Source organism: Python bivittatus, unplaced genomic scaffold (assembly GCF_059951505.1).
Source record: "Python bivittatus isolate LINGU-HERP-01145 unplaced genomic scaffold, Pbiv_v1 ctg000680_np1212, whole genome shotgun sequence".
Lineage (NCBI taxonomy): Eukaryota > Metazoa > Chordata > Lepidosauria > Squamata > Pythonidae > Python > Python bivittatus.
The window spans coordinates 8,018,715-8,042,862 of NW_028277095.1; the positions used below are offsets into that span (position 1 = coordinate 8,018,715).

A 24,148-nucleotide genomic window follows, 5' to 3' on the forward strand; every position below is an offset into this window, starting at 1 on the left:
CCACCTTGGCTGAACCAGGTCCCGCCAGGAGCTCCAGACAACAAAAGACGATCAGACTGAACACAGGGGAGACAACAGCAATCTTACGAAATATTCTCAGAAAGTGGAAACACAAGATCTTGAGTCATGACAATGATGAATGAGACCAGCCAGAGAGCCTCGAGGCTGGGAAATGCACACCAGTGACTATTTTTGTCTAGCTGCGATTTCATCCTTCCAGGGCAAACTGTCCCTCTTAATGTCCATGGCCGTGCAGGCTGAGGATGATGGGAGAGGTAGAGCAAGACATCTGCCTGCTAGGTGCTAAACAAGACCTGCAGATCCATCTCTCACCACCTGCTCCACCAAAGCAGAAGACATTTCAAAAAGAATCTAATCTAAAACAATCCTGATATGCCTAAAGGGGAGAAAAGGGTAGTGTCTTCACTGGGGATTTAACAAATGCCAAATACCTCTCCAACTCTCAAAGACACGCCTGCAATATTTCCCAGTGTGGCAAAGAAGCTACAGTACTTCTTTACTGTCTTCCCTTCTTGATCCAGGGTGGAAAAAAAGAAAGAAAACTTTGAAACCTGACACTTTATTCTGAAGGCTGTTTATTTATTTCAGTCATTTTGTTGGAAATCTTTTCTCTTCGGTAGATGGGACCCAGAGTGGTTTACAAGAGTCAGTTAAAAAGAATATAGATGTTTGGAGCACATAAGTGGAAAAACTGGAATGGCCAGAAGTTCATTTCATTGGCTTCTTCTTCATCATCATCTTCTTCACTAGCTCTTTGTGCAGTCGGTTCTCCTGTTGTTCTTTGAACTGCACATTAATAATTATCCCATCCTAGGTTAAAGTTTTCATAATTATCTGCAGTAGCAGATAGAGTATTTTCACATTGGAAGGTAGAAAATCACACACACACACACACACACACACACACACAGAGCATCTCAACTGCTCCTCTGCTTGGCTTGGTGCTCCTCTTGTTAAAAACAGATCTTGCCCCAGCACATTCTTTCCTGGGTTATTCTGGGGCAACTGTGTTTTTCCCTCTTCGTGCACATGATGTCAATCAATTTCTTTTGCAATTCCTATGGACAGGAGATCTGCCTCCTAGGAATGTGCTTTTGAAAATGAACACTCTGTATTCTTTCTCATCTGGGAGACTGTTGAATTTGCAAAACGGAGCAAAAATATAAGAAGGTCCTCTTTGGATCCAGGAAGAACGGAGGGATGAAAATATGGCCCCGTGCCCCCAAAGCCTATACTGTAGCTTGCAATGTGCAGGTTATGTGCAGAAACATCAGGCTTGTTTATCTAAGTCACAGGAATATTCCTTCCTTTCCTTTCCTTTCCTTTCCTTTCCTTTCCTTTCCTTTCCTTTCCTTTCCTTTCCTTTCCTTTCCTTTCCTTTCCTTTCCTTTCCTTTCTCATCCATTTACTTCCTTTCCTTTCCTTTCCTTTCCTTTCCTTTCCTTTCCTTTCCTTTCCTTTCCTTTCCTTTCCTTTCCTTTCCTTTCCTTTCCTTTCCTTTCCTTTCCTTTCTCATCCATTTACTTCCTTTCCTTTCCTTTCCTTTCCTTTCCTTTCCTTTCCTTTCCTTTCCTTTCCTTTCCTTTCCTTTCCTTTCCTTTCCTTTCCTTTCCTTTCCTTTCCTTTTTTATGAACCCTTAAAGGACTGGGTGTCCTCACATTCACAGAACCTTTTCCCTTTGATGGAAAAATAGACCAGCTTTGTCTTCTCATACAGTAGTCCCCTTCAGTCACTCACTACAAGACCTGCCTTGGTGCTACCCTGGGATATTTCATCTCATCTTTATTAAACAGCGCAAGAGCTGTTCTCAGATGGATCAAAATTCAGGAAACCATGATGGAAACAGCTCCACTGCCTCCTCATTCAGTTGTGGGAATGCAGTGAGAAAGAAATTCAAGGAGTCACCATTCTCACGTCCACAGGAACATACTAGTTTTAAAGAGGAAATGGTTCAGTGGCTGGCCCTCTTGTAATCCCATCCTTTCTTTGCAATAAATCTAGTGATATCGGTTCGAGACCTGGAGCTGTCCCCGATTTCCATTTACAGATCGATGATGTTAGTTGAGATGGTCTAAAAGCAGAGCCCAATCTGGATGTTTGAGGCTTCTAATGAAGGAAAATATTAATAGATGAATCTCTAGTAATCCTCTCAAATAATGAGGAAAAACAAACATTTAGAGGAATGCTGTGTGCAGTGTAGGCCAGTGTTTCTTGACATTGGCAACTCTAAGAGGTGTGGACTTCAACTCCCAGAATTCCCCAGCCAGCCATGCTGGCTGGGGAATTCTGGGAGTTGAAGTCCACCCCTCTTAGAGTTGCCAATGTCAAGAAACACTGGTGTGGGTCACTGAAAGCTCCAGTATGAGTTTGCCAAAACAGCTTTGTATTTTTATTTAAAGAAAAATGAATTTGCCTTTACAGCCACCCCGAGTGGCCTCTCTTTTCCAACTGATATAGCAGAGCTTTATAAAGAGTTTTGATAATACGTTTATTCAGAGGGTTGAAATATTTATCCCTCCTGTCTCAGTTGTTTTTTGGCCGAACGGATATATGAATGTTTCTCATCTCGGAGAGTTTTTATTTAAAATGTAATATGGAGAAGGTATCAGCTGTGCACAGTTTATAACCAGGAAGCTTCTGGAACTTGCGTGTTGATTACAAACACAAATAATACAAAATATTTTAATGACCAAGTATAATAAAATATATACAAGGAGTTTGTCTTCGGTGATGAATCGCAAAATCAACAGTGCGTTTGGATAGCAACAGAAAAATAATAAACAATAACACTAAAGTAAAATAACTTTTCCAAAGGGAGAAGCCACTGTCCAGCACATATCGAGTCGTGTAGTGTTTAACAGAGCAATGGGACAAGGGAAAAAACTATTCTGATATCTAGATGTTTTAACCTATGGTGCTCTGTAGCGCCGTCCTGAAGGAAGAAGTTGGAACAGATAATATCCAGGATGGGAAGAGTCTGCAGATATCCTCTCTGCCCTCCTTTGGACCCTCACAGTATGCAGTTCTTCTATAGATGGCAGGTGGGTTGCAATGATCCTTTCTGCAGACTTAACTATCCGTTGGAGTCTGAGTCTGTCCTGTTTGGTTGCAGAATCAAACCAGATAGTTATAGAGGAACAGAGAACAGACTCAATGGTTCCCCTGTAAAACTGCACCAAGAGCTCCTGGGATAATTTAAACTTCCTAAGTTGCCGCTGGAGGAACATCCTTTGCTGTGCCTTTTCAATGATGGCTGTAATGTTAAGCGTCCATTTCAGGTCTTGGGAAAGTATAGGACCCAGGAACTTGAAAGACTCTCCCACTGATACTGGGCTGTTGAGTATGGTGAGGGGAGGAGTATTAGAAGGATTCTTCCTAAGTCCACAATCATCTCCACGGTTTTAAGTGTATTCAATTCCAAGTTATTGCAACCACACCACAAGACCAGTTGTTGAACCTCCCGTCTGTATGCTGACTCATTTCCATTTCGAATTAGACCAATGACAGTTGTATCATCCGCATATTTCAAGATTTTAGCAGAAGAGTCTTTTGAAATGCAGTCATTGGTATAAAGGGAGAAAAGCAGCGGGGAAAGCACGGATCCCCGAGGGGCACCTGTACTGATTAACCGGGTACTGGATGTAGTTTTGCCTAACCTCACGTGTTGTTTCCTACCTGTTAGAAAACTGATTATCCACCTACAGGTATGGTCAGGCACAGTAAGCTGCATCAGTTTGTTGTAAAGAATTTCTGGTCTAAGAGTATTAAATGCTGAGCTGAAGTCCACAAAAAGAACTCGTGCGTAAGACCCCGGAAATTCAAGGTGTTGCAGAATATAGTGCGAGGCCATATTAACAGCATCCTCCACTGACCTGTTTCCACGATAAGCAAACTGCAGTGGGTCTAACAGGGGATCCGTGATGGCTTTCAAGTGAGCCAACACTAACCTCTCAAAGGTCTTCATGACCACAGACGTCAGTGCAACAGGTCTGTAGTCATTCAGCTCACTAATGGAGGATGTCTTAGGAACGGGGATGAATGTAGAGCTCTTAAAACAAGAAGGGATATTGCTTTGAATTCTTAACTCTCGGGGGATTCAAAACAAGCACCGTCTTTCCTACTGAGATCTTAAAGCCAGAGGGATCTTTTTGATCTAAGCGACCACATAGGATTCGTTCAGTTCAGCAGAAAGACTGTTACAGAAATTGTCTGACTAAAACATAAAAGTAACGGGCGGTGGGTGGGCTACAATCACTTTCCGAGTTCAAATCCACAGGAAAGCCACTTACATCATTGAAAATCTCAGTAAAAACCAGCACCTAAACCACTGGTATTTGCTCCTTGTCTGTATGGTTTTTATTGTGTTTTGCTGTTTGTTGTTGTGAGCTACTCAGCGTTGTGTTTCATAAGATGGGCAGCCATATAAGCCTTTAAAATAAGTAAGTAAGTAAATATCAATCAATCAATCAATCTTTATTACAGTCGTAGACCAGTACAAAGCATAAGATATAAAACAAGCATCGTCGAACTTGGAATGTTAACAACTTGTAGTGGGAGGCATATATGTTAGAATACACTTATTACCTGTTCAGCTCAACGAGTGAGGTCTAGGATATAGCTTGTTTTATAAACTTAGGCTTTGTACTGGTCTATGACTGTAATAAAGATTGATTGATTGATTGATTGATTGATTGATGTAAGTAAATAAAAATGTGCTGCTTCCTCAGAAGGGTACATCAGTATTTTCTCCGCCACCGCCAGGTGTACAAACACATGCAGCTTGTTGGAATTGTATGAATGCCTAGGAAGTTGGAGAAAGCGATCCTCTATTTTTGTGGTTGCGGTTGTTGGAGGTGGGAATGGAAGAGGACAATGCTATTAGAAGCCAGGCCTGCCCTGAAATCTTCCACAAGAAGAAGAGGGGAGGCAGGCTGTACATTACATGGTTCCTTGGAGTATTCCGTTCATTCATGATGTGGATCTAGGCCACACATTCATTAGTAGTAAATAAAATTAACAATATTTAGCACTGGTGGTGAGATTGCGTGGGGGCAACTGCTTCACTGTGGCCCGAAGAGAGGTAGCAACCCAGACAGATGTAGCAGCTTTTGGGGTACGTTTGGCCATGGACGAGAAGACATTCAGATTCTTAGCACTGTAGGAGGAGAGCTATGTTAGTCTGTGGTGGCAAAAGACAGCCATGTTGGTCTATGGTGGCATCTAATGAAGCGAGCTGCAGTTCACGAAAGCTGATGCCTTTTCATAAAATCTGGTAGTCTCCAGGGCTACCAGACTCCTAATTCTTAGCACAGAACCCATGGCGATCCATCCTCACCAGGCTCCATGTCTCCCAAAGCAAAATTATATCAGCAGAAACTATGAAATTAGTAACCACGGAGTTCAGAATCCCAACCTGCTATGTTCCGCGATAGGCATTTAATCTGATTATTTTTCAATCCGTGAGAACTTCTCCCCCCTTGAGTAGAAGAGTTGCAGGCGGTTTTAGATATTTCGGAGCTTAAGAAAGGGAAGGTGCTTCATTTATTTATTTTAGAAGGAAAAATGTGCTTGCTCTTGTGCAGACCTTGGCTATTTTCTGAAATTTTGCATATTCTAAAGGGTTTGCCAAGTGCAGTTGGGGTTTACTTTTCAGCGGCCTCCAGTTGGGAGATGAACACATTCGTGGAACTGTAGTGGCTATTTTGTGCTTTCAGGCTCATATAACTCTGACCCAGTGATGCCATGCAAGCCTCTATCTGTCGGCTTCCCTCCTCCAATCTGCAATATTAGAATTATTATACTGATATTGGGCTGTTGCGATGGTTACAGATGTGTGTCCTGAGTGCTCTGCTAGAGTATGTAATTCCCAGGTGGCTTAAAAATTGCCAGTTGCCTTGTCCGATAAAGCAAGTTAGAAATGCATCTGGATAATCAGTCAAAAAAGTTGTGCAAAAGTTCCGATATGGATTAGTTTACATGATTAGACATGATTAACTTCAGAGTGGAGAGGCTGCTTTGTTTGAAAAAGGAAATTGTAGCTTACTTGCAAAGCTGTATCAAGCATTCGTCTTACGCACCAAGGTAGAAGATAAATTGCTCCTGATGAAAGAAACGAAAATCATTTGCAAAACTAACTATCAGAAGTGGAACCATACAGAAGGTCTTCCCCTGTCCAGAGCACAGCCTAGTCCAGAAAAAGGCTCATGCCATGGAGCAGAAATACCAGCCTGCTCCAGATGCAACGCCATCTGATCTTCATCCAACCACCAGTCGGGTTTACTACAAGATACGCTGAGTTCCTGTCTAATCAGGTTGAGTCACACAACGGAAGGTCTAAGAAAAAGCAGTGTCAGATTAACTCAGAAGCGTTCTTTGGGGATAAAAAGAGATTAAGACTGCTCTTCTAGTTGGCTTTAAAAAGAATCAAATCAGATTGTCAAGGCCAAAGATTACAACAATATTATAATCCTTGCAATTCCACCTTAAAAGAGGAGGACCAGAATCTTGAGGTGCGGGCTGTGATCCTCTCCCAGCTGTTCCTTCCATGTGTTTTTGGCAAACATCAAAAAAAGGGTTTCCCTTAACTGAAATCTGATTCAGTTGGTGGATAAGTCCGTTCCAATATATTCCTACAGCTGAGACAGTTCTTTGAAATATCTAAACATACATCTGCAGGTCCCTCAATTTGTCAAGCATGTTCTTTCATAGATATCTTTGGTCAGTAATGAGCTGGTTGACATTCAGTGAACTGAGGTCAGTCCAGACAAAGCACAGATCTCTGTGTATGTGAGAGGCAGGCAGTCTTGAATGAGTCTTTTGTGGCCATTAAAGAACAGGTTCACAAGTTGGGCATATTCTAGAATGGCCAGGTGGCACAGATGGCCAAAAATGTGGGTTCTTTTTAGATTCACCTGGTACAACCCAGAAGGGACTGGAGAATAAGGAACAGGTCTGCTGCTCTGCATATAGTTTCTCCATGTGTTTGCTTTTAAGGCACCCTGGTGTGTATGCCCTTGAAGATAGTTTGGAAGCATCAAGTGGCTGGGAATTTGACAGACCAACTCTTGAGGAGATCATAAGATTCACGATGCTAAAATGCACTGGGATTGACCTTTAAGAGCTCCATAGAAAATGGACCTAAAATAGCACAAGGAAGCTCTTTTAGGAGACAGGCTACTTCCGATGCTTCCATCATAAATGGTGCCATTATTCTCTGCTAAATGTAGGAAGTCCACATTGTAGGTCTCCCTTAAAATCCTGCATTGTAATCTTCCCTCCGTAAGGAGACCTCTTAGAATAGTCTTCTGCATCTTGGGTGCCCTTCTGATGTGTGGACTTCAATTTCCAGAACTCACCAGCTCACAAGACTACTGCTAAGAACTTTTTTTTTTTTTTGGAAGCTTCATTTGTCTGTCTTGGTTCATGACATCTGCATTTGTTTATCACGTAACACTTTAAAACCTTTTGGGGAGATCTTGTGTGTGGACTGAGGGCGACAGTGTGGAAGTAGGAGAAGTAAAGAACTGGGCAGAGATGGAGGGAGGAAATGTGGGAGAGCTAAGTCAGACCTGATGTCACACTCAAGCAGGGCTGACCACAGAGGAGAGTGTCATAAATGTCAAGATAGCGCCAGGGCTGCATGATCGAACCCTGCCCGTTTTGTATGTACAGCATGTGGTTGCAGCTACCATCTTGACTTTTTTGACCCTGCCTCCTTGGGATACCTCTGCCTCAAAGTCTTCGTTTCTTCAGACTGGACACTGCAAGTTCTTTAGCCTATCCTCATACAGCATGTCCTCAAGTCCCTGTTTCATCTTTATTACCTTCCTTTGAACCTTTGGTCCCAGTTTGAAGAGCACTGAATTTAAATGCTGCGAAATGAGTGAATGATGCATAATCTGGAGCGACAACCTCTGCTTCTTCTATGCTTAAAAACGGACAGGCTACAGCCCAGTGATTTCACAAACATAAGGACCTCAAAGCAACAGGAGTGGAGAGTCCCGGAGTTAATTAAAGATAAGCTCTCAGCAAGTATGGCTAGAGATTGTCCCAAGAAGGTCAAGGTCCTACTGCAATAAGTAGGCCTCACGCAATGCTGTCATTAATAAGCATCTCAGAAGAGGCATGATGCTGACCCATTTTGCATTGGTCAGGGTTGGAATTAACCAAAAATGTTGGCTCTTGGGTTCGACAAGGGAAGACTTGCGGCATTTGCTGTCTGGCCAAATCTAAGGAATTGCCTTCAGTTCCAACCCCCGATGTGGTTTCTGCCGTATAGCCAAGCGAAAGTGGTCACGTTAAACCCTACCAGCCGTTGCAGGGCTTGTAGGCTTAATTACAGGGCAACCTGAAGACTGGCGGTGCCCTGGAGGCTGCAGCTCAGACACGGCGCAGTTGTGTGTCAGTCCTGGAGGGAAAAGAAACAAACTGTGCCCCAAACCTCTAGAAGTGCAGAAAGTATTGAAAGGCCTGGGTTTGGATCTCCACCCAGCCCTGTCATTCGTGGGAAGCCCTTCTTCAACTCTAAAATACGGCAAAGGGTAGTTGCAAAGAGAAGCTGGCACAAAGGGGCAGTGAGGACCTCCAGCACGTTTGGGGGGAAAGATGGGAGGGGAAACTCTGTGTGTTGGCGTATTTCTCCTATTACCATAATCAACAGGGGCTCCCAGCAGCTCACGTTCCTGAAAGCATGTAAAACATCGGCCATAAAGACAGAAATAAAATATGAAATAGCAATACTGAAATAGTAAATAATAAAAGAGTAATAATTTTTCAGTCCCCCCCCCCCCTTTCCCATGGCCTGTAGTGAGTAAGGAAGATGACCTTGATGGAGATATGCCTCAGCACCTGCATGTCTCTGCCAAGGTCATCTTCCTTACTCCCTGCATGATCTCCAGAACAATTCCATGGACTGGAAACTCTCTGAGTATTGTTAGGCTCTGCAAGTGTCTGGAATCTCGCTGCTTTCTGATGCGAACTTCCTTAATTTTGCACATTCAGCCCAATACAGGAACCAAAACTCAATCACCTTTGGAAATGCATTTTTTTCTGAATCTTTCCACTGTAAAAATGTGCCAGATGCAAAGTGAACCCTCATTTTAACAGATTAACTTGGAGGATGGGTGTCCATTATTCACAAGAGCACATCATCAGGGTTATTCGCATCATTTGTACCAATAATGTAAATCTCAGGAGAAATGGGGTCCATTGCACAGGAACCCTATGAGTTCAGGGTCCAGTAAAACTTCACTGGATTAGAGAACATGTATGCAAAAATAGATATATTCTAGATTACCCTTAAAAATTAACTTTGAAAAAATTGTATTAATAAAATAAATTGCCAGCAGTAAAGGCATATGTTAGAGCTTCAGTTCAAGACTAAGGTGAAATATGATTGTAGTCTACAAATATCTAGATGGTTGTATTATAGATCTTCTGTTGTTGTTAAAATCTAGAACAGGACAAGGTCCAGTAAGTTGAAAATACAGTAAAAGAAAGAACATTTGGGCTGAATATGAGGAGGAATTTCCGAATGAAATGAGTTGTTAAGGAGCACAAGACTCTGCCTGGCTTTTCCCCATAGGAGGCTTTCAACCATGGACTGGATGATTTCCTGTTGGGCAAAGTTTATTAGATTCCTACACCGAGGATGGGATTGGAATATATTTCCAATCCCTATATTCTATGATTCTATGATGTGTGAATAGGATTTAACTTTTTTTTTAACAATGAGGTAAACAAAACTGATAAGCCAGGCTCAAACAATATGCTAGAGTAGAGTAAAATGGAGCTGGGTCATCCCATGGTATGGAAACCCACACTTTGTTTTAGCAAGTTGTATGAACTGGGCCATCACCTGAAACCATAATCAAGTTTCTCTGTGTACATAAGAATTGTGGATTTTTAACCAGGTTACAGGTTAAGCCTGTTGTGTGAACCAACCCTTCTTTCTGTCTGTCTCCAATGGCTATAAGTATAGACCAACATCTTTGTGTAGCTCTTCTTCTGAAGCATCCACACTGTTGCTTGCTGGTTATTTCCATGAACAAGTCAAATGTGATCTGATTGTTAATGGCTGGAGTAGCCTTGGCTCTCCTTATCCCAGGGAACACTTCTCCCATTTAAGTACGCCTGGATATTTAAGACCTGCCAACCAGGACCTGCTCAGAATCTCATCATGTGAGGATGGTAGATTAGCTGCCAAAACTCATCTGAGAGATAGTCATTCTGCTTCTTGGCATCTTCTGCAGATAAGCAGAAGCCAGACCAGAGATTGCCTTTGACAATTGATCCCAAGTCCCTATGCTTTATTTTATGGATGTACTTATTTTATTTTATGGATGTTTCCATTTGTATTATATTTTTGCTATATGACTTGATGAGAAATGGGGCTGAACCTTGGGGAAGTGTTTTTAATAAAAGAAATTTTTAAAAATGACTGTTCCCCCAATTGCCCTTTCCAAAGTTGCTTTACCTGAAATTACTTTCTCTGCTTCTCTTTCCAGATGAGAAACCCTTTGTAGTGGAGGACACCTACTTGCTCTGCCCGGCACCTGTCTTACAAGAAGTTGGCATGTAGGTTTATGAAAATACAGGCTTTAAACAGAATAGCTCTTTTCACTGTAACTTTGACTTGTGGATTTTCTTTTGTTTCTGCACTTTCTGATCTGTCCATCCTCCTTTCAGTAATTTTGGGGAGGAAGTAGTGGTTCTTGATAGCCTGATGTCCAAGGTGACCTCAAGAAACAAGATAGAGGGTACAACATCATGATCGAAGCCCCGCCCCTTACCCATTACACTTGTATAAATGGGGCAGGTCTTTGATTGCAGCCCTGCACCCACCATCTAGCAGGCTGGTGGATGTAGCTCTTGCAGCATGGAGGGCATATTCTGTTGCTATTCTGGTCATTCAGAAAATCAAGTAGCCTTCTCCAGCTTGGTTGCCCTGTAGATGTGATGGTGGACTTCCATTCTTCACTGCTGACGTCCAAGTCATCTGAAGGCCACCAGGTTGGAGGAATCTGATCTATAACATACAGGTAGTCCCCAATTTAAGAACGAGTTCCATTCCCAAGGTCTGTCCTTAAGTCGAATTTGTATGTAAGCCAGAACAGTACTATTGTACAATACTGTATAAGTCGTATTGTGTAATGAACTCGAACCATGGTGTATTTAACTCAAATCATTGTGTAACTCTAATTTTGCTACAGTAGGCTCCGTTCTTAACTCTGGGTCATCTTTAAACCAGCCATTCTTAACCCGGGGACTACCTATACAAAGAATCTTCACTACCCCGGTGCTGCATTTTCAAAAGAAGCGGACTGTGAGTCTATCCCCAACAAGTGACTTCTCCCTTCCTTCCTTGTTTTAGGGAAGCTGCTCTTCAAGTGAGCATGAACGACGGCCTCAGTTTCATCTCTAGCTCCGTCATCATCTCCAGCACACACTGTGTAAGTTTGCTTAGAAATCCATCCTTTTGCCTAAGTGCCTGCTGAAAAATCCCCATGAATTTGAATGGGAGGGTCACCGAGAGGCCACCACTGCTAGGGTTTCAGGTCTGGCTTTCCTTGAAAAGCATGTGATTAATGATCCTTTAAAGAGAAGCTGTTTCTCCTTTGCCATTTCAGTGCTTTTTAAAGGGCAGGCTCCTTCTCTTTTGAACTGAGAGTTTAAGTCACGTCTCTGCAGGGCCGACAGACTTTCTGCAATGAAAAGAGTACAGTAAAGGCACTCAGAGCATCTTGGACACGGGCATGCCATGAAAGGGAGTGGTGATGTCCTCTGAAACCATTGCATTTTTATCCTGTTTGTTGTGGAATGATAACTGTGACGCTAGTAACTGGATACCATATTTTTATTTGATTATATTAATATAATATTTATATATTACCTGAACACATGCGTAGCATATGCATAGTATATATTTGTAGGCTTTATATGTTTATATTATCCCTGGGAGGAAATCTCTATTCATCTTCAAGGTGGTTTAGAGAAGGGTGGATCAGGAACAAGATTAATTTAGTTTGCATTTCAGTGTAAATTTATCGAACAGGAGCACAGTTATTGTTTCATATTGTCAGTCCTCTGAGTTGTGCAGTTTGAAAAAGCATATTGGGGAAAATCTGTACAAAAGTTGAGTTCGTGTACTCAAGAAATTGATAGACCAAATGCATTTTATGGGGGAATTACTTGCAATAACTGAAAATGTGTAAACAAAGCATGCATATGTGTCAGGACAAGGACCAAAATCCATGCTCTTTTCTTAAAAAAAGAATTTCAACCTTGATGAGCCAAAGTGTTATGTTCCCAATCACAAAAAACAGAGATGCTGAACATGAATGACAGCATTTTCCACTTTATTGTCGCTTGGATCCTCTGAAGTTTGACCTGCTGTAGGATCTGAGGGTGGCTTCAGTCATGCTCCTCCCTCTTTCTTCTGTGCCCTGTTATGGCTTTATTTCACTGCACCTTGCACATTGTGTATTTAGGCTGAAGATCATTCAAATTCTGTCAAAAGCACATTTCTTGCACTGTCTAGGCCATCTATAGATGCTTGGCAAGCCAACGGGGTCGCGGAGTAACCAAACTGAACTCTTTAAATTCGGGTGCATTTTGCTGAAGCGAGGGCAGCTAGGTTCAGACTGAAAGGTTTTGCATCAGTGAGCATTATTCTTTTCTGAATCTGATCAGGCCAGGTTATATATGTAGAGGAGCGCAGAGATGGCTTTGAAGATGGACACAAAATAGGAGCTTAGGCTGGGAAAACAGGAAGGAATGAGAAAGAGACTCAAGATTGCCCCACTTTGACTTTCTTTGGTGTAAAAGGGAGGGGAGGAGAAATGTTGTCAGGCTTTCAATATTCAGTTATTTAGCCTATATCCACCAAGTGGAGATCTAGGATTTCTTGTAGACTCTGACTCCTCACCTAGCCTATCTTGAAAGACAGCAGTGTAATAGCTGAGGAGCCAGACTGGGGTGCTGCAGTCCTTTCATATTAATTTGGGGGGATCCCAGGAAGTGTATGAACAGGGAACTCTGTGGGTGGGGTGTCAACAAAGTCAAGAGAGGCCTGTCCAACTGATGCTCTACTGCTTTTTGTACATGCAGCATGGATGTGATGCCTTTAGAAAAGGGCAGGGCTTTGGTTGAGTGCGTCTGACTGTCATCTTGACTGTTTTGACCCCCAGGGATCAAAAAAGCATTGAGTCATCCCATTTCATTTTACAGTATTTCTAATGCATCTGGCAGGCACTGGATTCCTTGCCATGATGAATGCCTGCTGCTTTCCAGAGCACTGACACATATCCCTTGCTGTGGGGCTTGCAAAGTCAAGTCAGGGCTTATCTTTGTCTCTGCTGCACATCCTTTTACCCAGACCCAGAAGCAGGGGGGTCCACAGAAAGAAGGCCAAAAAGCTCAAGAGGGTGGTCACGATGCATGTAAAAAAGGGGCAGGGCGTCAGCTGCATGGTTGTGACCACCCTCCTCACTTCTTTTACCCTCTTCCTGTCGGCTCTTTGGCAGCCAAACCAAAAGTCTTCTTTTCCAAGCACAATTTTCATAGAGTCTTCTTTAGCAAGATTCATTGAGATAAAAGGGGAAGAGATACAAGAAGTCCAGGACCCGAAATAGTTTCATTTTAAAACCAACGTATCTCTGTGTACATTAGGGTGAAAACTCTTTGAATCTCCTTCTGCCTTCCTATGTCCTGGTAAGGAGGAAAGTCTGCCCTGATCACGGGCATGCTTGTAGCTGGTTGTTTATAAAACAACCTCCAGAAGGTTTATCAGCCTGGGATCCGGCTCTTGTATCTTTGCTCAGAGTCCAACCCCAGGCATCGCATTAAGAAGGATTCAGGCAAATGGGAACCGGTGCAAAGGAGGGTAACAAGAAGAATCAGGGGACCGAAACCCAATTTTATGAGGAGAGATTGAGGAAATTGGCTCTGTGTAGCTTTGATGAGAGAAGACTGGGAAGGGGTATGGCCGCTCTGTTTCAATACCTGAAGTGTTCCAGCAAAGATCAAGACCTTCTCCACCCTTCCAGAGGGCAGGACACACGACAGTGGGTTCTGATTCAGAAAGGTTCCTCAGGTTCAGAGTAATTTGGCAGTGGAAGCCGAACCCCAGAGCGGTCCTGCCTCCCCTTTGCTAGAAGTACTCAAGGAGAGGCTGGACCACCATCTGTCAGGATGTCTCCTTTGGATTCCAGTACCAAACAGCGGGAAGAACCCCATGGCTTTGACGGTCCTTTTCACCTCTAGGACTCCATGATATGATTTGGCACAGAAGGAGAGAATGAGTTTATCCCCTATGCGCTGCCAGCTCTACTGCTAGGTGACCTGAAGCAGCTGCTTTAAGCACCAGGTCGAGACAGGTGGCAAAATGGAGCCAGCCCCCCCGCCCTCGCCCCGCAATCTGTCGCTTTCCTGATCCATCACCTAGAACAACAGTGTCCTTGTACTTCAGGTGGGAAGTTCCCCAGAGTTGCTGTAGTTCACCTCCACGGCTCCCCCCAGAAAGCTTCTGGCATCAAAGGACTTTGAGACATCCTGGGAATGCCCCATGTTGAGGTGGTCGATAGCCACCTATATAAACCATGATCATGGACCCCACACTCACTCAACCAACCCTCCCTTGCATTGATGATGTTGCCTAGTTGGGTCATGAAATGTCAGCAAGCAAACAACCAAGTTCAGAGAGCACCAAGAACTCCATAAACCACGGTCATGGCCACCTGCAATGCATTGCTCGGCCGTCATCAAGGGGGAAAGCAGATCGTCTTGCCACATCTCTTGGGCTGTCTCTGCACATCGATCTCAGTGGGAAGCTGACGAGGCTGTTCAATGTAGTATTCCAGTCAGACTTAGAAAAAGCTGCTCAGCCAGGACTGAAACTGGGGGAAAATATTTGCCCATGTTTTGAACACTGCAGCAGGGCCCACCCTGGCACAAACAGCCAACGGATGTGTGGCCCCTGTGGCTTTTCCAACAATGCCCCTGAACCATGTAGTTCTTGGGATAAAATAAAAGCACGTTTCGTCTGGCAAAGCCAGAAGAGAATGAATGAGATGTGTGTTTCAACTGCAGTGGCCAAGGTCAGATTTATTTTGTAGCTTAGACTCTCGTATGAGGTCCTGCTGCTCACATTATTTTGGAAAAGTTTTATAATCTAGAAAGAGCTCAGGTTTTGTTTCTTTTTGCTGGCTGGAATTTAGTGCACCAGTGAATTCCATTTCATATTTAATTATCCCCCCCAAGTCATTTTCAGGTTTTCAGCTGATATAAGCTTTCAGGGGTGTCCACTGGGTGGGATCAAAAAGGTCAAGATGGTGGCTGCAAGGGCGCCATGGAAACTCTGCCTCGTTCTATGGGCAACGCATAAAAACCAGGCAGAGCTTTGACGGCATGCTTATGGCCTCCATCTTGACTTTTTTGACCATACCCTGGGCTCACCCCAATGGCTTTGATCGTTTAAGAAATGATTCATATTTCCTCTCTAATAAGAAGGGAGATGGGAAGAAGAATCTCTTGGAGACATGATCCTGTAGAGCAGGGTTCCTCAACCTCAGCAACTTTAAGATGGGTGGGGAATTCTGGGAGTTGAAGTCCACCCATCTTAAAGTTGCTGAGGTTGAGGAACCCTGCTGTAGAGGTCATCATTCCAGCTCAGGGGCTGTGCATGATCTGTGTGCCAAATCTGCCTCTCTCAGCCTCTCCTAAGCAGCGCTCCAGATACCGTTTGAAAAACGGATGAATCGCTCACTCTGACCAGATGCCGTCCTCCTTTCCTCGACTCTTTAAAATATGAAATTAACCAGCGCGGCTTTTGGGGCATGGATCGAAGCCTTGGGGAAGTTGAAACGGCCTTGGAACTGCAACCATCAGGCAGAGAGTTTAAAATTCTTCCCCCTTCCATCTTATCAACAACTTTCCTTTCAAGAGAAACTTCCCTGGGCGCCAAGAAGATTTTCATGTGAAATGTGAGCGTTTTCTTGAGAGCTGCTTTTCGTCTGGGCCTTGGCAGGGAGAGGAAGAGCTAAACCCTTCTCCTCCCCTCCCAAGGGCCACCCAGCCTTCTTGCTCCTGCAGAACAAAAATTGGGCCTGCAAATTGCATTCATGCAGTGAACAGCTTCACTCCTCGGTCTTCCAATCTGCACTGGGACTCTTTCTGCAGCTGGCGGCCAACTCCTCCAGCAAGGGGACCTCAGAGGCAGGAGCGGGGGCGGATTTTCTCTTAGACTTGCAAGTTACCTAACCTAGGCTCAGGACTAGGGAGGTAAAACGTTTCAGTCTCTGCTGCCAAGCCAGATGTGCCCGCTATTGCTGCTTCTGTCCACCCTATTATTTACCGGTGTGCTGAGTCCCTCTGAAATCCATTGCTAAAAGTCCGTCGGTCTCTGTTGGCTGCAAGAGATCAGCCTCTATTTTCAACAAACAGCAAACTCCACCTCTCCTCTCTCTGCCTTGTCATATTGGACTTTAAACCAAAATGGAAAGCTGGAAACTGAAATATGTCACAGGAAACCTGGCCGGGTCCTGCTTCATGGCACCTCCCACAGAACGGTCATCTCCCAGAGCCAAACGTCTCTTCGCCAAGGGTGGAAAATGATGCTAAGAATCATGCACGCCTCACAATTGGCCAGGGATGTTGCTCTGAACCCAGCCCACCTGTCCGGTTAGAGGGTAGCCTGGTCTTCATTAGTAGTTGGAAGCTGAGCAACTTTGTGGAACATTCCCTAACGTGGGCTTTGAAATTAGCTGAATCTCCTCTCCTGGAGATCTTCGGCTTCAAGTGGCACAGAAAAGAAAGGGGAAAGCTGATAGTTCCTTGGGCTGCCCAAAGAGATCCTTTAGGGATTTGGGGACTTCTATGGTGTTTTTTTTCCCCAGTCTCCTTCATCAGGTGGTGCCAGAGGACGATGAGAGCCAAAGGCAGCTGGCAAAGTTCTGAAAATCTTTTGCCTTCTGCTGATGTTTCTATTTATTTAAGCCCAGAACTGTTTAATCATGAACAGAATATCCAACATGCTAGGATAAATATTCTACAACCTGCTGCAGGAAATGAAGGATATATGTTCTGAAATGAAACCGTTGGAGCCACTTCATCCTAAGGTCTCCTTAACACATGAATCCATATTAGACATTGAAGGTCCATAACCTGGCCCGCAAAAAGCCTGAAGAATCAAGGTTGGGCTCCCTCCTCTCAGGATGGGGGATTGATCACATCCATAAAGTGATGCGGTATGCCAGGATCGGAACTCCATTGGTAGACTTGCAATCTTCTCCATGTAGTTGGCCTCTTCTGACTTATTTAATTAGTGCAGCATTCTCTGTGGTTTGGCACACTTGGCAGTAACCCATAACTGCCATAGGTTTCTCCTATGGCAGTGTTTCTCAAACCTTGGCAGCTTGAAGATGTGTGGACTTCAACTCCCAGAATTCTCCAGCCAGCTGGAGTTGAAGTCTACACATCTTCAGGTTGCCACGGTTGAGAAACACTGTCCTATGGCATTCATCAGGTTCCCTGCCCCACTCAACTCATTTTTAAGAACATATTTTGATTATAAAAAGAAGAAGCTTGAGCATGTTTCTAGTACCGACCTCATTTTCCAGAATATTTCAGGGTCCCAAATGGACCACAAACTTTCTCAGAATATAAAAAAGTGAGCCTTTGCTTGAAAGTGGGACCCGCTATTTAGAAAATAGAAGCTGTAGGTGGACTTCTGGGAAGAAGCTTGGGTTGGGGGATCTATTGGTGTTTTGCAACTGGTAGCCATTTTGTGAGAGTGCCCATGACATGTTCCTAGAATTCCATATGTCCCCATTAGTCCAAAAGGGCTGGAGACCCATGGATTAGCATCAGATGTTCTTCTCTTCCTTCTCTCCCCGGGTGATCTCAAACTTCCATTTCCATGTTACATTAACCATTGTTAAAAGGAATCACAACTTCTCTGGGTTCAGACAACCCAGCATGTAAAACAGGGGAGTCGGTACTTTTAAATTTTTTGTCCCTGTGAAAGTTCAGGAGAGAAGAGGCTTCTTTTGATGCCTCTAAAGCAGCTCGGTGGGACAACAGGGTAAGCACCAAGATAAAGAGTGCTTAAAGCACCCTGACAAATTATGGTTTGTCTGTCACTAGCCTAAAAGTGCATGCTTGCCTCTCCACGCTTGTCTCACTCCCTTTGCTCCATACCCCATCTCCCTCTTGCTTCTCTCCTCCAACTGGCTGCTGGGGAGGGTGGGGGTTGGCATGGCATGGAACGGGAGCCTCCTTAACTCTCCACCCATTTCTCTGTGTGCCCAGAGACCCCCCAGGCAAACTTTCTTGGCGTAATGATCTCCACAGCTGTTTCAGCTGCTGCTGGAAACTCTGACTCCTGGCTGGAGGGGAAAGTGTCAAAGCTCTTACAGGGGAACATGGAGACAGGCAGCTGTGTTGATCGCTGCTTTGGCAACGCCTGGAGCGAAACCTGACAAAAACTCACCCCATGACAGCACTTCTTTAATTTATTAGAGGGGGACTGATCCTTGGAAAGGGGTGGGCAGGGGACCACTGCTGACTTCATTCCAGGGAGACTTCCAGATGTGCTTAGATTCCCTGTTGCCATTCCCCAGCTGTTGGCCATTCTGGATGGGGATAATGGGAGTTAGTTCAACGCTTTTGGAGGATAGTAGGTCAAGTCAAGGAGACTTTTGACCAGGGAAGCTCAAGTAAGTCTGTGCCAAATTATAACTATACTATGATACCATCTCAGGATTTCCAGCACAGTGTCATCCCAGGAATTCCATCTGGACCCATCCTGAGAATTCCCATTTCGTTTACTTTGAAGAGGCATCTCCATTCCCCGATATCTAGCATTTTGGGTTCAAGGAACAGAGATGCAGGAAAATACTTGTTTGGCTTGCAATGCAACATGACGTTGTTCAGTTCCCATTCCCTGGGTTTAGAGATACAAACCTGAACCCACTTCCAGGCTGGGGGCTGCACATTTTCAAGATGCCAACCCTCACCTTACAAAAGTTAGCCCAGGGGCATAAAATGCCTAAATTAGGGAAATGTGAACAAAATGTATAAGAGTTTGAATTGTCATATGTGTGTGTGTGTGTGTGTGTTTTAAATAGCTAACTGTTGAAGAAGCAGAACACAACTGTAGAGGGAAGAGGGAATGGCCTTGAAGGACAGGAGGAAGAGCTGCTCCCAAGGCAATGGTCAGATAAAAGTGGCCTGAGCCCAGGCCAAGAAAGTAACGTGAGAAAACGTCTCAGACAAGCCCCTCCCTAGTTCACACAAAGATAAAGGGAGGAAGGAGGGTAATACATCCAGACTTGCAAGATTCGGTTACTATAGCTTTACAATAGAAGTAGCGCTGACCTATGTGGTGTTGGTTTCTTAGTCTGGTCTACCTTGAAGTCTTGCAACCAGCAAGGCTGGAAGAATGATCAATCAGAATAAGGGTATCCGTGGGGCTACATGACTGAAGCCCGTGCAGCATGCATAAAAAGGGCTGGGGCCATCAACTGCATGGTTGTGGCCATCATCTGGACTTTTTTGATTCACACATCTGTAGGAGACAGGCATCTTTGAACCATCCCATTAGCTGAACTGAGAAAAAATGTTATTCTCTTCCCCTGCAGTTCACAACAGGGCAAATGTCAGTACCCTAATTTTATTGATTGATGGATTGATTGATTGATTGATTGATTGATATTTCAATTTTAGTCACTGCCCATCTCACTCAAAGAGCGCCTCTGGGTGGTTTACAATAAAACAAGCATAAATACTAATTAAAATACAATAAATTAAGCAATGTACTTAAATAAAGAATATATTCCAAGGCATTAATAATCATAGATAGATAGATAGATAGATAGATAGATAGATAGATAGATAGATAGATAGATAGATAATAAAACAATAAATAATTGTTTCATTCCACATGTTCTGCAATCATCATCATGGTCCATGAAGTCTGCTATTACTGAGTAGAACTAAACAGAATAAATAAGACTGTTTTTAAAATAAAATTTTAAATATTTTATACTCTGAGATTCCCTGTTGTCAAAGCTTGGCAGCTGTTCTGGAAATCTGGAAACAGAGAAGGATCCAGGTAAATTGGAGTTTAAAATCTTAATTTCCTTTTTCTTCCTCCAGATTGTTTCAGTTGGATTTATCATTCTTTTCACAAAAATAACCCTGTACATATACATAATAAAATGAATGATAGCAACTCAAATATGGCCCAGGTAAAATGTGCTGTAAGGACACACCCTTGACTTTGGGCAATGGCATATCCCCGTCAAGGTCATATTCCTTACTCACTACAGCAGTGTTTCTCAACCTTGGGAACTTTAAGATGTGTGGACTTCAATTCCCAGAATCCCCCAGCCAGCCTTGCTGGCTGGGGAATTCTGAGAGTTGAAGTCCACACATCTTAAAGTTCCCAAGGTTGAGAAACACTGCATTACAGCATCCGAACAAAGGACAGTCTAGTCTCCTTTCGAACCCACCCATGAAGTCCACCACCTCTATGGGTGACGGGTCCTCCATCAAGCTGCTGTCACCGCTAGGACATTGTCCCTCACGTTTTCGCCTTCCACATTCATCTCCTGCTCTCTAGGAACTTTTTCCTGCTACAGAGAAAGTGCTCTCCAGTGGCCCTTGAGTCAGCAGAAGCTTTTTTATTTTCATTGTAATGCCTTTGAGTCAATGTGGACTCCTGGCTCCTGCAGTTTCCTTGGCAAGATTTTCAAAAGGGAGTTGCCCTCCCTTTCTTCTTCCTAGAACTGAGAGAGAGAGAGAAAGCAAGAAGGAGCTTTACCAGCTTGAAACTGGCTGTCTTTGCTGCCAATCCTGCCTCCAGGAGTGTTCAGGGGCTGGAGGGGTCAAAAAAATCAAGGTGGGGGCTGCACCCACGCCATAGAAGCCCTGCCCCGTTTCATGTGTATTGCACGTGCATGTTAAAAAGGAATGGGGCTTTAATCACATGGCTGTGGCTGTAATCTCGACACACACACCCCTGCAGACCCCCTGCCTACTGCCTCAGTTGCTGCCATGCCCATAAATTCTCTCCAAAGTAACAAGCAGTAAAACCTGATTGATTTTGCACTCCTTGGACAGTGCCAGAATAAGAGGGAAAATATTCCCTTATCAGAGATGACTTCAGCCAGCCCGGGAGGGAGACAAGGCGGTGCCTGCAAGGAAGGGGGCTTCAATCACACAGTTACATCCCCCACCCAGACTTATTTGACTTCCCCCCATGGAAACCCCTGGCAGGAGGCTCTTCCTCCACCCCCTTACTTGGCAGATCACATTAAAAATGGGCACGCTGCTTTTAGATGTTTGGGCTGCAATTAGAAGAGGTCATTGTCTTCTCTTGCCAACCATTCAAGCTATTTCTCTGAACATACCACCAGCTTCCCAGCGGGCTCACCAGGAATGGGATGCGTGGAAATCAGAGCTTCATACAGCCACGGTGACAAGGCTGAGTCCTTATGGGACGTGTACCTTGAGTCTTTCTGTACAGACTAATTGGCTAAAAAGTAGCTGGGAGCAAGGATGATTCCCATCTTCAGTCTATTTCAGGATGGTTGCAAAGACGAAATTTAACAACGGAGCTGTTGACCTTGTTTGCTACCCCAAGATTCCTTGAGGCCCAGAAATCATTCCCTCTAATCCTCAACATGGTTGGTCAAACTACCACTAGTTTGATGGCAAAACAAGGCCACCCCCCTCCCCCACAAAAGGGAGTGGTCTGCATATGTGAGGGATTCCCTAGTTCTGCACCTATGCAAAATAAAAGGAAAGAACAATTTAAACCGTAAGAATAGAGAGAGTCCTGCCATGCTGCTAGATTCGTGGCCACTGCACTTGGTTAGGTTACAGCAAGGGTGTGAATTTCGAAGGCTCAGAAAGCATGATTTCTGAAGGGAGCCACTGAATGGTAATTCTAATAAAAGCAGAGAAAGTATTTCACCCGCGGAGACTCATCATAATGATTATATTTAATTAATTGGAGTGCCATCGCATTAATAAATGAAATTCAGTCTGGCTTTGTGTCCTGGCTTCATCCACTTCTTTCTCCTGGCTCCTCTCCTTTTTGGAGCGGGGCCTCCAGCAGCCAAAGCCAAACCCTAGCTGTGAAAAAAGATGGGCAGTTCATCACTACTGTTGTGGGTCAGAATCAAAGAGGAGGTAGGAGACACTCAACATAGGTTCAACCCAGTGCACTGATTGATTGATCCCTAGACAATGGATGGTCTGTATTTGGAAATACAAACCCAGCTGCTTGCTAATGCGTGCATCGTTCTGTGTGTGTGTGTGTATATATCTATGTCTGTGTCTATATCTACATCTATCTACCTGTATGTGCGCGCATGCACACACACACACACACACACACACACAGACATACAGATGAGAGCCAGGTTGGTCAGGAGGAGAAGGTGCTGGTCTAGGGGCAGGGAAACCCAGGTTCTAGTCCTCTCTTGGACACAGAAGTCAGATGGGTGACTTTGGGCCAGTCTCTCCCCCTCAGCCATGGAGGCAGGGTGGTCCAGTGGTGAGAGGTGCTGGGCTAGGAGTGGAAAGACCCAGATTCTAGTCCCCCCTTACCCATGGAAGGGTAAGTCCTTCTCTCTCAACTCAACCAACAAAAATGGAGGACAGAATGCTATATATACCCCCTTGAGCTTATACTTAAAATCTGCAGTTCTTTTAATTTTGGAATGTAGGTTTTGTGTCTGTGTGTATCTGTGTGTATCTGTGTGTGTATCAGATCGAGAGAGAGAACCAGGGTGGTGTAGAGTGAAGGTGCTGGGATAGGAATGGGAAGACCCAGGTTCAAGTCCGCCCGCAGCCATGGAAACTTCCTGGGTGACTTTGGGCCAGTCCCCTCTCCCAGACCAAGAGCCACGGTGCAGAAATGGTGAAAGTGCTGGACTAGGGTCAGGGAGACACAGGTTCAAGTCCCCCCTCAATTGTGGAAGCTCCCTGGGGGACTCTGGGGCAGTCTCCCTGCCCCTCAGACCTTGACTAGAAGCTGAAAAACATCTAGCACCACATTGGACCAACATGGTAAATCACATTCCATAACCTTAATAAAAAGACCATCCTTTAGTGGATTGATTCAGGATAATAATAATCGTAATAATTATAATAATAATTTAGAATTCAAACAGGCAAGCACCTGCCACACAACACTTCAGACTTAACAATTGTTGATAAGAAAGACAGAAAAGTCTGGATAGTGGACATTGCAATACCTGGAGACAGCAGAAGAGAAGAAAAAGAACTGGAGAAAACCACAAAATACAAAGACCTGCAAATAAAAATAGAACAACTATGGCAAAAGAAAGTAAAGATAGTACCAATAGTTATAGGCGCTTTAGGTGCGATCCCAAAACATCTGGAGCATCACTTGAAGACCATCGGCATTGACAAAATCTCCATCAGTCCATTGCAAAAGGCGGCTTTACTTGGAACAGCTTCTATCCTGTGACGATACCTTTAACCCCATCAGACAACAACATCTGCCCATCCCAGGTCCTTGGGAAGGGCTCAATAGGTGGACAAAAATGCCAAATCCAGCCTAAACATCTGGCTGGCTGTGCGACCAACCATAATACACAGACAGCTGACGTTGAAACTGATGGATGGCAAAAGCAAAGGTCCCTCAATACAGCATATCAAAGGCATCAGGAAGGCCAGGCCAGGAGGTAGATTCCAGAGAAACTCCCAGAACAGTATTGTTGCAGTCTTGAAAGCCTGACAGATTTTCTCTGTCCCCCCGCCCGCCACTTATACCCAAGAGAATCAAGGCCGGGCCATCTTGAGCTTCTCTCTCACCCCTTCCTCCTTCCAGGGCAAAGCTGGTGCTTACTTAACAGCCCTGGATTCCTTCTTCAAGGTTATCTCAGTACTTCTCTACCAGGGACTCTTCATCGATGAATAATGGGAGGCACATCCCACAGGGGTGGGGGAGGATCAAAAAGTGTGCAGTGCATATAAAAAAGAGCCAGGGTTTCAGTCTTGACTTTTTTGTATCCCGTCCACTCCACCCACACCCTTGGGTAGGGGCAGAAACAGGTATTATTTGTGGAAGGTTATGACAAACTCCCCTCGTGC

General features: G+C 44.3%; 1 protein-coding gene across 1 annotated transcript in view; it reads left to right on the top strand.

Moving 5' to 3' along the window:
* The window catches only part of ANTXR1 (ANTXR cell adhesion molecule 1), a 163,680-nt gene that overhangs the window by 76,077 nt on the left and 63,455 nt on the right, over positions 1 to 24,148 (top strand). Inside the window, exons 11-12 of the mRNA XM_088151989.1 lie at positions 10,528 to 10,597; positions 11,394 to 11,472. Of these exons, the coding sequence (XP_088008115.1) occupies positions 10,528 to 10,597; positions 11,394 to 11,472 (149 nt within the window). The remainder of the gene's footprint in view (positions 1 to 10,527; positions 10,598 to 11,393; positions 11,473 to 24,148) is intronic.